This window comes from Vipera ursinii, assembly GCF_947247035.1.
Source record: "Vipera ursinii genome assembly, chromosome: Z".
Lineage (NCBI taxonomy): Eukaryota > Metazoa > Chordata > Lepidosauria > Squamata > Viperidae > Vipera > Vipera ursinii.
In genome coordinates this window covers 124029445-124044614 of record NC_139517.1, presented here as the reverse complement: position 1 = coordinate 124044614, position 15170 = coordinate 124029445, and the positions used below count along the sequence as shown (strand labels likewise).

At 43.1% G+C, this 15170-nt stretch overlaps 2 protein-coding genes across 4 annotated transcripts in view; one reads left to right on the top strand and one right to left on the bottom strand.

Moving 5' to 3' along the window:
- Positions 1–15000, top strand: part of GORASP1 (golgi reassembly stacking protein 1) — a 27854-nt gene extending 12854 nt beyond the window's left edge. For 2 of the 3 annotated variants that reach the window (XM_083377007.1, XM_083377009.1), the window contains 6 exons: positions 1613–1699; positions 2825–2955; positions 5351–5495; positions 6856–7003; positions 8159–8308; positions 8880–11024. In XM_083377007.1, coding sequence (XP_083233133.1) covers positions 1613–1699; positions 2825–2955; positions 5351–5495; positions 6856–7003; positions 8159–8308; positions 8880–9142 — 924 coding nt within the window. In that variant the 3' untranslated portion in view covers positions 9143–11024. Of the gene's footprint in view, positions 1–1612; positions 1700–2824; positions 2956–5350; positions 5496–6855; positions 7004–8158; positions 8309–8879; positions 11025–14824 lie in introns of those variants that run through there. The other variant, XM_083377008.1, reaches the window with a different exon arrangement.
- Positions 11734–15170, bottom strand: part of WDR48 (WD repeat domain 48) — a 31316-nt gene continuing 27879 nt past the window's right edge. The window contains exons 18-19 of the mRNA XM_083377006.1: positions 14978–15170; positions 11734–13771 (exon numbers count right to left, since the gene is read on the bottom strand). Coding sequence (XP_083233132.1) covers positions 13676–13771; positions 14978–15170 — 289 coding nt within the window. The 3' untranslated portion in view covers positions 11734–13675. The remainder of the gene's footprint in view (positions 13772–14977) is intronic.

The window sequence follows — 15170 nt, the reverse complement described above, 5'->3', positions numbered from 1 at the left end:
TTAATATAGAGTGGAACTTTTTCAATGAAAAATAGAAGCACAAGGAACTTTTTCATTCCACAGTATTCAGAATGAGGAACAAGTGTTTTTTTTCCCCCAAAACATTGATCCATCTGCTTACGTCACAACTCATGAGATGTTCTTGGAACACTTGGGTGTGGTGGGCAGACAGTGACCCAAAGATGCTTTTTCAGGAGGCAACTGGCTTTTCTTGTTTTTCTTTGAAGATCAGGTGAAGATCACGTGAAGTGTTAATACCACTTTATCTTGGTAAGGCCACACTTGGAATACGGCATCCAATTTTGGTCACCTCATTATGAAAAAGATGTTGAGACTCTAGAAAGGGTACAGAGAAGAGCAACAAAGATTATCGGGACTGGAGGCTAAAACATAGGGAACGGTTGCTGGAATTGGGAATGTCTAGTTTAATGAAGAGAAGGACGAGGGGGGACATGATAGAAGTCTTCCAACATCTCAGGGGCTGCCCCAAAGAAGAGGGGGGTCCACCTATTCTCCAAAGCGCCCGAAGGCAGGACAAGAAGCAACGGATGGAAACTAGTCAAGGAGAGAAGCAACCTAGAACTAAGGAGAAATTTCCTGACAGCGAGAACAATTAACTAGTGGAACAACCTGCCTCCAGAAGTTGTGGGTTCTCCAACACTGGAAGTTTTTAAGATGAAATTGGACAGCCATTTGTCTGAAATGGTATTGAGTTTCCTGCCTGAGCAGGGGTTTGGCCTAGATGACCTCCAAGGTCCCTTCCAACTTTATTGTTGTTATATGTTACTTCTCATGCAAGAAGCTTCTTCAGCTCTGATTGTATGGTGGGGAATGGAAGGATTTATACCGTTCCAAGAAGGCTCCACACACATTTGCACCACTCAGTAACCTTGAGGACATAGGTAAACTTCCACATGGCCTCAGTGACTCTCTAAAAGGATGCAAATAACTAGCTGTCTGCATAAAATAAGTATAAATCCTTCCATTCCCCACCATCTGGTCAGAGCTGAAGAAGGTTCTTGGATGAGAAGCCAAATGTCTTCAAAAAACCCGAAAAAAGTCCAGTTGCCTCCTTAAAAAAAGCACCTTTGGAGTAGCCATGACCTAGAAGACTGACCATCTCTATAGACATTTGGCGGACCTTTCACAGACATTTTTAATTTCTCCTTAGCCATGGAAGCTAGCTGAGTGACCTTGGGCCAGTCACTCATCTTAGCCCAACTCACATGGTTTTGAAGAAAATAGATGGGGGAAGGAGTATTACGTATGTTGGCCACCTTGAATTACTTAACAAAAATAAAAAGGGTGGGATGTACATACATAAAATCAGGTTAGAAACTGGGAAATGGTGAATTTTCATCCTACCTTAGATGTGGTCAGTTTTGTAGCCTTGGGCCAGCTCCTTCCTCTTAATCCTAAGAACACAGCAAACCACTTACCAAACCTTGCCAAGAAAACTGCTGGGTAGTTGCTCAGGTAGTTGTCAGGAGTTGAGACAGCCCCCACAGACAAACTGAAAAAGGTTTAACAAGCACTGACTTAAAATGCTTTTCCCACTGGCTTTCTTGAATGTGGGCCACAGCCATAACCACGGTCTTTCTCTCTCGCCTAGGATGTGGAGCCAGCTTCTCCGGCAGCATTAGCTGGCCTGAAGCCCCACTCTGACTATATAATTGGATCGGATCAGATACTCCACGAGGTAGTTGAACCTTCATTTACATGTTGCCTTTCATTTTAGGGAGAACCCCCCCCCCCCACGGTCTGTATGTCAAAGTTGGTTCTTTCCAAGGACTGACTCTTGTCTATCCAGGTTCTCATTTTGAGTGAAGAAGTTAAACTTGGATGAGTAATGAAACACCTGTTTTTTTTTAAATAAAAAAACTTTGGTCCAGTTGCCTATCTGGACCGGGATGCCTTGCGTACAGTCACTCATGCGCTCGTGACCTCTCGTCTGGACTACTGTAATGCTCTCTACATGGGGCTGCCCTTGAAGACCACTCAGAGGCTCCAACTGGTGCAGAATGCAGCCGCGCGAGTTGTGTTGGGAGTCTCCCGATACTCCCATGTTACACCTTTGCTCCGCGAGCTGCATTGGCTGCCGGTTGCCCTCCGGGTGAGATTCAAGGTGTTGGTAATGACTTACAAAGCCCTACATGGCATGGGTCCGGATTACCTACGGCAACACCTGCGGCCGGCGTCAACCTCCCTCCGTCCAGTGCGCTCCCACAGAGAGGGCCTCCTCAGGGTGCCTCCGATCAGAGAATGTCGATTGGTGTCCCCCAGGGGGAGGGCCTTCTCTGTGGGCGCGCCAGACCTGTGGAACCGCTTGCCGGTTGAGCTCCGGATGGCTCCCGACCTTCGCTCCTTCCGGCGTGATTTAAAAACTTATTTATTTGAGCAATCCAGCCTGGTTTGATGGGTTAAGGGGTTGGGGTTTTAACATGGTTTTTAATTACTGTTTATATCGGGCATAATATTTAATTGTTTTTTAACTTTTGTACTTCGTTTTTAGTATTTATTGCCCTGTACACCTCCCTGAGTCCTTCGGGAGAAGGGCGGTATAAAAATTTAATAAATATAAATATAAATATTTAATCTTTTTAAGATATGGAGTTGAAAGGGCCCCCGCAAAGATCTTGAGTAGTTCCTTCATTGTGCTGGAAAGCCAGCTTGAGGGTTAAGGTCTGCCTGAACAAAGAACAAACAGGCTGTAAATTCTCTCCCCTAACCCTTTATTCCAGGAACTGGATGGCTGGTGGTGGTGTAAGTGGGGGAAGGGTGGCAGGTTGCTGCAGAGTGAATGATGGATCTCTCCTTTCTTCAGTCTGAAGATTTCTTCTCCCTGATCGATTCTCATGAGGGAAAGCCTCTGAAGCTGGTGGTCTATAACACAGAAATGGATGCCTGCCGAGAGGTTTTTGTAACCCCCAACGGAGCCTGGGGTGGAGAAGGAAGGTATGAGTTTAGAAACCGTGAGGTATGAGAATGAGAGGCAGGCAAGACCAGGCTGACGCTTGGCCTTCTAGTGCATACTGGATCTTGGTTTTTTTTTATCATCCTTAAAGCATCCTGGGTCCAATGATAAGATACCTTGGTACAGGTAGTCCTCGACTCGCAACCACAATTGAGCCCAGACTTCTGTGGCTAACCAAGGCAGTTAAGTGAGTTGTGCTCTGTTTTACGACCTTTCTTGCCACAATTCTTGTTAAGTGAATCACTGCGGTTAAACACTTAAGCTGTTAAGTGAATCTGGCCTCCCCATTGACTTTGCCCGTTTGAAGGTCGCAAAAGGGGATCGCACGACTCCAGGACACTGCAACCGTCATAAATAGGTGTCAGTTGAGAAGCGTCCGAGTTTTGATCACGTGGTCATGAGGATGCTGCAACGGTCGTGATACATTTTGGGAATAATCCGTGAAGTTAGCTTTGGCGTGGAATTGAGAGTTTTGAGTTGGAGGGTTTTCCCCTTACAGTCTTATTTTGAGTACACAGAAAAATCACCACGACACTCTTCCATTCCACTCTTCCTTCTTGACATCACCACAGTACTTTCATACAGGGGTCTTCAAACTTGGCCCTTTTATGACTTGTGGACTTTGACTCCCAGAATTCCTCAGCCAGGCATACGTGCCTGGCTGAGGGATTCTGGGAGTTGAAGTCCACAAGTCATAAAAGGGCCAGGTTTGAAGACCCCTGCTTTAATAGATATGCCATGCATAGACAGAATCTCTTATCTCCTGCTGGTAGCTGGATGCTTTATGGCCTATTAGAAAATAACTTGTTTTTTTTACTCTCACGTAGAAATATAACATGGGAGAATCAGGAAATGCAGATAGTCCTTAACTTCTAACCGGTCATTTATGTCTGCTTGCAGCGTTCTGTAGTCCCGTGACAGCTTTGCCGAAAACTGGAAGTTAACTTCTGAGTTTTCAGCAAAAGTGTGCCATAGGAAACAATGGCTTAACGGCTACGCCGTTCATTTTAACAAGTGTGGCATTTGTATGATGACTGCTGCATTCACTTAACAACTGCTGCTGCAAAATAAATTAAGTAAATCATAAACTCAGAGACTGACTCATTTCACGGCCGTTTCAGTATATTATGACTGTGGTGGGCAGGCTTCATTACGGTTGTATGCCGAGGACTACTTGTAAGTAATTCACACAGACTGATTTTAGTGGTACAGAGCTGTGTAGAGGCCCAAAGATGTAAACAGGCCTAAGAAGAATAGCTGCTAAATAGATGGATATTGGAAGATAGAAATGTCACTGCAGTCTCTTGAGGGGCTGCTCTGCCCTCCTCCTCCCCTCCCCCCCAGTCCCTTCAGAAATTGGGTTCTCCAATTTGCTGTGGTTGGGGAGGGCAGTTCTTCAGCCCCCCCCCCCTTTTTTCCTACAAAGATTAAGGAGAGGCTTTACTTTTTTTTTTTAGCTAGAGTCTGCGGGGCAAAGCCTTAACAGTGCTTTGTGTTGACTTTGTGTTGACTTTGTGTATTATTTCCCACCGCAAGGGGAAAAAGTAGAGATTACTTTATTCAAAGAAAAGAACATATCTAAGTTTTGTTTTCATTTGGAAACGCTTCTGGATTTTGTGCTTGTGATTGGGGGCGGGGGGGGGGAAATAAAACTTTGATTTTGGTTTTGCTGATTAGATAGGTTTGTTGTTGTTGTTGTACAAATGACAGGTAGTCCTTGACCTACGTCCACACAATTGAGCCCAAAGTTTCTGTTGTTAGGTGTTTGCCCCATTTAACGACTTTTCTTGCCACAATTCTTAAGTTGAATCATGGCATTTGTCGAGCTACTAACATGAATCGGGCTTCCCCACTGTGGTGGCTTGTCAGAAGGTCGCAAAAGGGGGATCTGCAAGGGTCATAAGTGTGAGTCAGTTTGCCAAGCCTCTGAATTTTGTTCACGTGACCACGGGGATGCTGCAGCGGTCGTAAGTGCAAAAAATGGTCCTAAGTCACTTTTTCAGTGCCATTGTAACTCTGAACGGTCGCTAAATGAACTGTTGTAAGTCAAGGACTATCTGTACATATTATGGTGTAAAAGTAAAAAAAGTTGAGCCTGTTAGTATTATTTTCCATTGTGCTAAAAAGCCTTTTTTTTTTCTTTTTCCCCCCTTCTGCCCCACACTTTCCCCCCTTTTCCCTCCCCCAGTTTCCCATTACTTTCATTTCCCTTTGTATTTTATAGTCTGATAAACTAATGCAGATTTGAAGATGCAAAGAGCAGAGTTCCTCTTAATAATGTTGGCAGCTCCCCCGTTATGTTTTTCTGTTTTCAACTTCCCCATTGTTTTAAAATGTCTGCACCCTACTTCTGACAACACTTGCTTTCTTGTGCAGCCTAGGATGCGGCATTGGATACGGCTACCTACACCGAATTCCCACTCAGGCTGCTGCCTTAAAGAGAGCAACCAAAACCGGTGCCTCTCCTCCTTTGCCCTCTGAAGACGCCCCTCCCGAATCCCCGGCTAACGGCTACATGGAGGTATGGATTTTTTTTAGCAGCCTCTAAGACAGGGGTCTTCAAACTTGGCCCTTTTACGACTGGTGGACTTCAACTCCCAGAATTCCTCAGCCAGCGTGCCTGGCTGAGGAATTCTGGGGGTTGAAGTCCACCAGTCATAAAAGGTCCAAGTTTGAAGACCCCTGCTCTAAGATCTCCCGGTCGATAGCGAAAGAATTGTGGCATAAGATGGTTGCATTAAATTTCTGATACCTTATTTCGTTCACCACTTTCCCTGCTTTGCCCGTGTTATTTCAAGAGGTCTAAATATTCCGGTGAAGTGCTTTCTGTGGCTTTGGTAAGGCCACGTATGGAATGCTGCCTCCGGTTTTGATCACCGCGATACCAAAAAAGATACTGAGATGATGAAGAGTGCAGAAAAGAGCAAAAAGATTAGGAGCCTGGAAGCTAAAGCACACGATGAACTGTCGCAGGAACTGGACCTGTCTAGTTTAATGAAAAGAAGGACTAGGGAGGGACATGATAGCAGTCTTCCAATATCTCAGGGGTTGCCAAAAAGAAGAGGGGTTCAACTTATTCTCCAACGCACCTGAAAGCAGAACAAGAAGCAACAGATGGAAACTAATCAAGGAGAGAATTAAGGAGAAATTTCCTGACAGTGAGAACAATTAACCAGTGGAACGACTTGCCTCCAGAAGTTGTGGACGCTCCATCACTGGAGGATTTTAAGAAGAGATTGGACAGCCATTTCTTTCAAATATTATAGAGTTTTATGCCTGAGCAGGGGATTGGACTAGAAGACCTCCAAGATCCCTTCCAATTCTGTATTCTGTGTCATCACCAAAAGCCATGGTGGTGCAGTGGTTAGAATGCAGTATTGCAGTCTGACTCTGCCGGCTGCCAGCTGTTCGATCTTGACCAGCTCAAGGTTGACTCAGTCTTCCATCCTTCCCAGGTCAGTAAAATGAGGACCCAGATTGCTGGGGGCAACAGACTGACTCTAAACTGCTTAGAGAGGGCTGTAAAGCAGTGTGAAGCAGTATATAAGTTTAAATGCTATTGCTATTGCTGTTCTGGTCCGGTCCCTCTAACATTACTTGCATTACTGCCATGCTTCCTGGACCTTTGGCTGTGAGGGGGAAAAAACATGCTAAAACGGCATCTTACCTCCAGCTAGGAAAAAAACAATTTATTCAATAATGCACTTGATTGGCCAAACTGAACCGGAAAAAAAACACTACTTTATAATTTAGAGTAATGTGGGAACTCAGCCATCCACCTCTGTTGTTCAGCAGAGAACCTTACTAGGAGGCATCTAAATTGCAGTGGGGGTTAAGGTCATCTCACAGGCACTCAAAATGGATTCTTTTATTTATTTTAGGCTTCCTTGATGGCACCTAACCTAAAGACTGAAGAAACGGAGAGTTTGGATTACATCTCCGGTCAAAGTGTGACCCCCTATTCATTAGAAAATTCCCTGCACCTCTCCGCTCCTCCTCCTCCTCCTCTTCAGCGAGTCATGGATCCAGGTAATTCAATACCTCTCCTTTTTTTTATTTCCCCATCCATGCTGACTTTAGTGGGAATTGCTGGCCAGCATCTCAAAGCCCTTCATGGCATGGGTCCGGAAGACCTCAGGGAGCACCTGCGGCCGGCATCAACTTCCCTCTGCCCAGTACGCTCCCACAGAGGGCCTCCTCAGGGTGCCACCGGTCAAAGAATGTCAACTGGTGGCCCCCAGGGGGAGGGCGTTCTCTGTGGGTGCGCCGGATTTATGGAACCGTCTTCCGGTTGAGCTCCGGATGGCGCCCGACCTTCGCTCCTTCCGGCGCGATCTAAAAACTTACCTGTTCGAACAAGCCGGCCTGGCCTGATGGGTGATGGGTTTGGGTTTTATTGTTTTTTATGTATTTTAACTTAACTTATTGTTATAGTTTTTGGGCATCTTGTTTAATCTTTTTTAAACTTTTGTATTCTTGTTTTTTAACATGTATTGCCCTGTTCACCGCCCTGAGTCCTTCGGGAGAAGGGCGGTATACAAATATAATAAAAATAAAAAAATAAAATAAATAAAAATAAAGGGGTATCTGGTTGGGCAAAGTACTTGAGAAGTTACTTCACATCAGGGCAACTTCTGTAAATGCACATACGAGTTGAATTTGTTGGCCTCTGACTAGACAGATGTTATTTTCCTTGTGGAGAACGAGTTAAGTGTGCAAGATGCAACGGGAACATTTGGTCAGGCTTTCAGATCCTTGCGGTTCTTTTTCTTTGCAGTGATGTGCCTCTTCACAAGCATCCCCCTTGCGCAACAGCTGAGAATTTTCTAGCCTCTTCCACCCGGGGCTGAGGTGTATGAAATCAGTCCTATTTGCTCTTTGTTTTGGCATACCAAGGGTAGCATGGTTCCAGAAGACTCTTAAAAGTCACTCGTACTTGCACACCGTCTTGAGTATGCTAAACCGGGATGGCCCACACCGATTTGTAAAGTCAAAAGAAACAAAAGGTGCTGCCCTAGGCCTCCCTGACGTCCAGTGCCGTTGCATCCAAGAGGAAGACAGAATGTTGTCTCTGCTGTTTAAAATTGTTTTGGTGCTTTTTAGGTCAGGGGTCCACAACCTTGGCAATTTTTTTAAGACTTCTCCAGCCAGCTTTTGTCCTTTTGTCTTTTCTTCTCCCTGCAGGTTTTATCGATATGTCCGGAGCTTCTTTTCCCGAATTAATCGATTTAGTAAAAACAGCCCACGTGCCTTCTTCTCCTCCTTTCACTTTATCAGATGTTCTGGAACCTTCTGGCACTTTATCGACCTACAGCGAAACTCATTCATCTTTTGGTAGGTAGAGCTGAAAGCCATTTGGCTGCTGGGATCAAAAAAGATAATAAAAGGGAGGATGGCCCGTGTGGTGATTTATTCGTTATTTCTGCTGTTATCTCCGCTGTTATCTCACCTACGGTTCATAACATGGTGAAAACGATGTGGGGGAATTGTGTGATTAGAGTGGTGTAAACTCAAATAATGACAAATCACCAGGAAATAAATAAATCCAGTTAAAGAGAATTAGGATTTCAACATACTACCATATATAGGTAGTCCTCGACTTGTGTCCACAGTTGGGACCACTATTTCTCTTGTTAAGGAAAGCAGTAGCTAAATGAGTTGCTTCCTATTTGTGTGTGTGTGTGTGTGTGTGTGAGAGAGAGAGAGAGAGAGAGGGAGAGAGAAACCAAACATCTGCATTTTGATCATGTGGCCCATGGGGTTGTTGCAACCGATTGCAAGTGTGAAAAATGGTCGTAAGTCACTTTTTTCAGTGCCACTGTAACTTCAGTCACTAAATGAACTGTTGTAAGTCGAGGACTTCCTGTACTAAAAACATGTCTTCTTCTTTTTTTTTTTTTTAAAGACCAGGCCTCTCTTCCATTCTCGGAAGAATCGGTATCTCTTCAAGCAGACGAGAGCTCTCCCGAACTACTCGAGGGGAAGCCTTGTGTGTCTCCTCTGCCACCCCTTCCTATGGACACGTCTCCAAACTCACCATCTGAACTGGATGCCGAGGTTCAAGAAACTGTCGGACACCACAGTGGGGTGGAGACCCCCATGCTACCCAAAACAGACAGCAGCGAGAAAGGTGCCCAGGAATTGATGGATGAAACCAAAAGGGCCTAGCCCTTCAGAGGACATATTTCACCTTTGGGCTTTGAAGCTTTTGGCACCAGAAAGCCCTGGTTTTATGTGCTGCAGAAACGTCTGATTAGTTTCTTGAACGGCAGTAGAATTCAGCTTCCTTCAGTCGCACTATTGTACACCCCCCCCCCTCCCGGATAGCAGCAGTCGGTTGACTCTGGGGCACGTATTCCCATGTTAATTCTACTTAGTGGTAATAACACTAATGATTGGAGTTGAGAAACAGATGGTTATTTTTTTTTATAAAAAAAGCCTCTTTTCTCTAGCTGCTCATACATTTTTTAAAAAAGGAAGGATCCCTACCGATTGCATTATAGCATTACCAGAGGGGGCAGGTTGGAATTTGTGGGGGCTTTTGAGACTGTTCTGAGTTTTTAAATCTTAAAAAGAGGTATAGCTGGCTTAGTGTACCTATTTTGTTCTATATTTCCTTCCCAAATCCCCCCCTCCCCCCCGCCGTTCTCCCCATCGCTATCAAGAGTTGGCAGGGAAGGAGCAAGACATGCTGGAAGCATTTGTTGCCAAGTGGCAGTTGGTAAAAAAATGCAGGAAAAATCCTTATACTTCAAGTCCCAGAATTCCTGAGCTAGCTGGCTCAGGAATTCTGGGAGTTGAATTCCACCTGTCATAAAAGTCGCCATAGTTGCCCACTCCTGCCTTACTGACGATAGGTGTGGACTTCAACTTCCTGAATTCCTGAGCCACCTGACTTGGGGATTCTGGGAACTGCACACGTTGTAAAGTTGTTATGGATGCTCATCCCTGCCTTAAGGTAAAGCTTTTAAGCTGAGGGGTTGGGGATTTTTTTGGGGGGGGGGACACGTTGCAAATGTAATTGTTACTTCTGTCTCCTACCCCGTTAATATGAAAAAATCAACGTGTTTAGTCTTTGATCCATTTGAGCCTCTGACCTGCACCCAAGGCTTCCTGAAAAGTGTGAGCAGAATTAAGACCCCCCCCACCCAAAGAAGTATGCTGCCCTCCTTGCCCCCAGCAGATCCCACGAATGGGATGGTTTGGATTTCAGCAAGAGAGGTGTCCACGTGTAAAAGAACACAATCTCATTGTGTAGGTACATTGGACTGGGAACATCTCCTAACCTCTGCTTTGTATTTCATCCCAGAGAGCTATAATCATTATTTGCTGCTGCAGAAAATTTACATGCAGCCCCACAAAAACTCTTGAAATGGGAGCTGAAGAATCAAAGGATGTTAGCAATGTAAATTTCTGTTCTAAATTAGGAGTTGTTGCTTCATGCTGTGCCACTGCCCTGATCAATTACTGTCAAGCTACTCTATGTCTAGTCAGAGGTTAGCACAATGGCACTAAATACATAATTTGAGGTGCATGCTACCAAGCAGATAACTGACCATCTTGTAATGCCTCTTAAAAGTAGAAGCACTCTTTTCTGCCCATATGGAAAGTGAGCAAGATTGCTTCTAGCATGAATGGAGCAAATTGGTGACATTAAATCAAGTGTTTCTCAACCTCAGAGCCACTTTTTTAAGAATTATGGACTTTTTAGCTCCCAGAATTCCCTAGCCAGCATGGAGCAGCTGGAGAATTCTGGGATGTCCCTGCATCTTAAAAGGGGCCGAGATTGAGAAATGTGGGGATGGGCTTTCAACAATCATTTTCTGTTGGTTGTTTCTAAATTTCACTTAACTTACTTTTAAAGATTGAAAAAGTTTGTTCTATTGTTTTTAGAATTTCTTTTAACTTGGCAGGCTGTCAGCTACTAAAGTCTTGCAGTGATTTACAGTGGAATGTGTATTGTTTAAAATTTGTTGTGAAACCAATCCTGAGTCAGGAAGCCCGTATAAAGGCAAGCTGAGCAAAATAAAGTACCATTTGCTTAAACCGAGTTGCCCAGGAGAGACATGCTAAAATTCCTACCCCAAAGTCCCACCAACTGATGAATAGCACAGACCAGCATTTCTCAATGTCAACAGCTTTAGGATATGCAGACTCCTAGCACATTGGCTGGGGATTTGGGGGAGTTAAAAAACCTCACCTTAATCTATGTGGAGACGTGTGGGGAGCTGGTTCTTCAACTGTTCTGCCCTCCTGCCATTTGCAGCTTTTTAAATCAAGGAGCAGTTTTGCCCAGAGACCAACTGGCAGCAGTAACACTGTGTTCTGTGTGAATAGCGTGAATGCGGTTCACACACTATGAAGCACATGCCTATTAGTTTCTTTTCTCTCGTAAGGCTGTTTTACAAACATCCTGCGCTTAAGAGCTCCCAACATTTCCTTAGGGGGTTCTGCCAGGAAGATGAAATCTCAAGAATTAACAGCCATTGTCTCCTGCTCATGTTGTACTTTGCACTACATTTTAATTGAATAAAGCAGCAGAGCCCAATTTTGTAACATGCCCTGAGGAGTTACTTTCATGAAAATGTGGAATGTTCTTAAAAATGTACCAGATTATATATATCTCCCACACCCAATGAATACTTCTTGTTACACGGCAAGTTCAAAACATTTTCATATAGCAAATCTTATATTCTGCTTTTTGGAACAGTGAAACCAACACTGCACCTTTAAAAGAAAACACTCAAAACAGCTTAAAATTTTAAGCTAAAGTTTTTTTTTAATTTCTATACAATTGTGATGTACATATTTGTTCTTTTGGCATTGGCAGGCCATCTGCTAATCTTTCTTGAAACGGTTCCATCTGGGTATAGAAAGTAAAATTAAATCTTGGCTAATTTAAAAAATAAAATAGGAGAACAGAGTTAAACTTACTTTTGGTGGCGATATGGAGGGTACAAAATTTGAATTACAGTCTTTTAAGGATTATAATCCAGGATAAGTTACAGTTAATTTTAATCAATGAATTAACCTACTTCACTCAACTGCAATGTTGCACAGATGCAGCAAACTATACTTCTGTACATAAAGATGAAATTTACACAAAGTTAAGAGGCTTCAAGGTATGAAAGACCTGTGCAGGCATCCTTTTGAACCAGACCTACGTTCAACTATGACAGGTTGCCAATCCAAACATGTCGAGCCGCAGCACCACAGTCACACAACCTTGCAAGATCTGTAAATAAATATGTGGTTGCACACCACACAATATAAATGAAAAAAAAATACCTGAAAGCTATTTCCCCTGCAACAGTCAGTAGAAAAATTATTGTTCTGAAAGGAAAACACTCAGAAAGACAATTGAATAACTCAAAAGATATCCTACTATTAGTCAATAAAAACAGATCCTATATTGTTGTTACTGGTTCGAATAATTCATGTCCAGCCCCAATGGGACTGTTAGATCAAATGTTCACTCCTTGCTCCTCTCTACTTTGTGTGTGGAGTGCACAAGCGCCTTCCATGCTACAAAAACAAAAGTTTTCTTCCTTATGCCCCTACAGTTTGAACAAATCTTCAATATCTTATCAGTGTGGTCTAAATCCAACAGTCATCGGGAAGGAAAGAGTGTTAATTTCAGGAGGAAAGGGAAAGAAAGAATCCAGGTTTATCAGACTGTGTTTTAAAAAGGCGTTTGTGCTTCTGTTTCAAATCAAAACTCTTATTACACTATTCTCAGAATACTTCTGTTAACAATTAAAACAAATCTAGTTTTTCTTGCTTAGCCATTGGGCTGCTTCCTCCCATCCTCTGCAATAAATTAGACTGCTGAGGTACAAATCAAATATGAAAGACCTGTCAATATTTTTTTTTAGAAACAGTGCAAAATAAAAAGCCAAGTTGGGCACAGCTTGTGTACAGCTTATAACATCAACAAAAATACACATAAAACAATTTGAGGAAAACCTGTTTGTTATCACACAGGTTTTCTGCCAAATGTGATCCTATGGAACTAGCACAACGGAAGTTACATATTTTTTTTAACTAGTTAAAAAGATGCTGAATGAACTGACCCCTGTAATAACACAGCCTACTGATTCTTGAGTCAGTATCAAAATATTTTCCTAGAAAAATCACAGATGAAAGATAAATCATCCGCCTGGGCATTAGCCTCTCCAGTCTAGACTACAAAAACTGTTCAAAAAGAGTAAATCTGTTGCACGGTAAGTAGACTTATCTGGCAAAGTGGTCAAAATTCACTACGTGGAATGTATTAGCAAAATACAGTACATGCAGGGTTTTTTTTTCTAAAAAAAAATTAAAATAAATCTGAAAATGAATGAGCAGGACTGAAAAAATTTCCATAGCAAGCTCGAGTGAATTAAGGATGATCATCTTGGAAATAAATGGGAGAACTGCACAGATTACCTGCGCTGGGTCACCTTATCTTTTTTTGGCACCTTAATAGGAACCAGTCAAGGTCTTAAATCACTCTTGCTTGACCTTGCTACTGACCACCTTGAGTTTAAGTCCCGCCAATTTCATCTATATGTTACAGATTTATTAGTCACTTCAAGTAGATTCTGTCTGCGCCGAGTCATTAAAAGTCAGGTCTTAGCAGTTAAGTGGGCTTCCAGAGTACTAAGCTGGATCCAGCACGGGAAGCTCGAATTGGTAACCAGTTAGGTTTCACCCTGTGGCTCACGTTGATTTCTGTCTGTAGTGAAGGGTTAAGTCACCCCCGCTTTTCCATATGAAATGCTTGACGGTTCGAAGGTCCATATTTGGATCCAAAACCTGTCATATAAAATAGTAATTTAGATTTACGAACTAGGCCCCAGCTGAAGAAGTATACTCCTTAACTTTGCCAGAAGCTTGCAACTTTCTCTTCCAGGAGCTAATGCAAGCTTCAGGACCACGCTCCAAGTAAGTATAGATAGTCCTCGACTTATGATCACAAAATGAGCCCAAAATTTCTGTCGCTAAGTGAAGCATTTGTTAAGTGAGTTTTGTCCCATTTCACAGCCTGTCTTGCCATAGTTGCTAAGTGAATCACTAGTTAAGTTAGTGATAGGGTGGTTAAGTGAACTTGGCTTCTCCGTTGACTTTGCTCGTCAGAAAGTTACCAAACGTGATCAACGTGAGCTAGGAGTCCGTTGCCAAGCATCTGAATTTTGATCATGTGACCAAGTGGATGCTGCAATGGTCATAAGTGTGAAAATTGGTCCTAAGTCACTTTTTCCAGTACCGTTGAAACTTTGAACAGTCACTAAATAAAGTGTTAAGCTGAGGACTTCCTGTAATTCAGCTTATTTTGTGGACTAGAAGCATAGATCTGAAATCATCTCCAGATCATTTAGATGGCTGGAATTATTCCCTTCACAATGAGACCCTGTTTCATGGCTTGCTTGTCGCCCAAGGAAATTTTGCCTTATTGAGAAGACTCTCCTTATCTATGGATTCTAGAAAAATGAAGTTTCCAGAAGATACCAGGCCAATAAATACAAACTCATATCCACCCACTTAATAGTTGAGACAAATCTACTGAGCAACGGGATTGAGGAGAAGCCTTGCCATTAAACACACGAGTTTCTCAACTGTGGCTAGTTAAAAGATGTATGGACTTCAGCTTCCCACAATTCCCCAGTCAGCATCTTAAAATGGCTGAAGACTGGATAAATTGATTTAATGGAGTATCTTTTCATTATCTGGGGCTGGGGAGCACCCTTCGGGAACAGCTGTCGAATCAATATTCAAAACCTTTGAATATAATTATACCTTTGTCATGTATGTAATTGACAGAACTCCAGACTATTCTGATTTCCTATTTTTTTTTCTTTTTTTGTACAGGAAAAATTTTGAACGTTTATACCAGTGTTTCCTGATTCTGGGAGTGAAGGTCCATAATAACTGCAACTGTTCATGGTTGGGAAACGCCGATTTGGACTTTCCCTAGTTGCACCCCACCCTTTTTCTTTCTATGAGGAACCCAGATAGGCCTACCTGGTCTTGACACAAGAGTTCAATCTTCTCCTCTGCTAAGACTGCAATGTCTTCCTCTTTCTCTGGTTCCCCAGCTTTATCGTTATTGGAAGAGCTTGTCGTCTGTGACTCGTTGTCCAGGTTTATTATTTTTTCGTAGACATGCTCCATCACCTTCCTAACTTGCAACATGTCACTGGCTGAAAGCCGATCC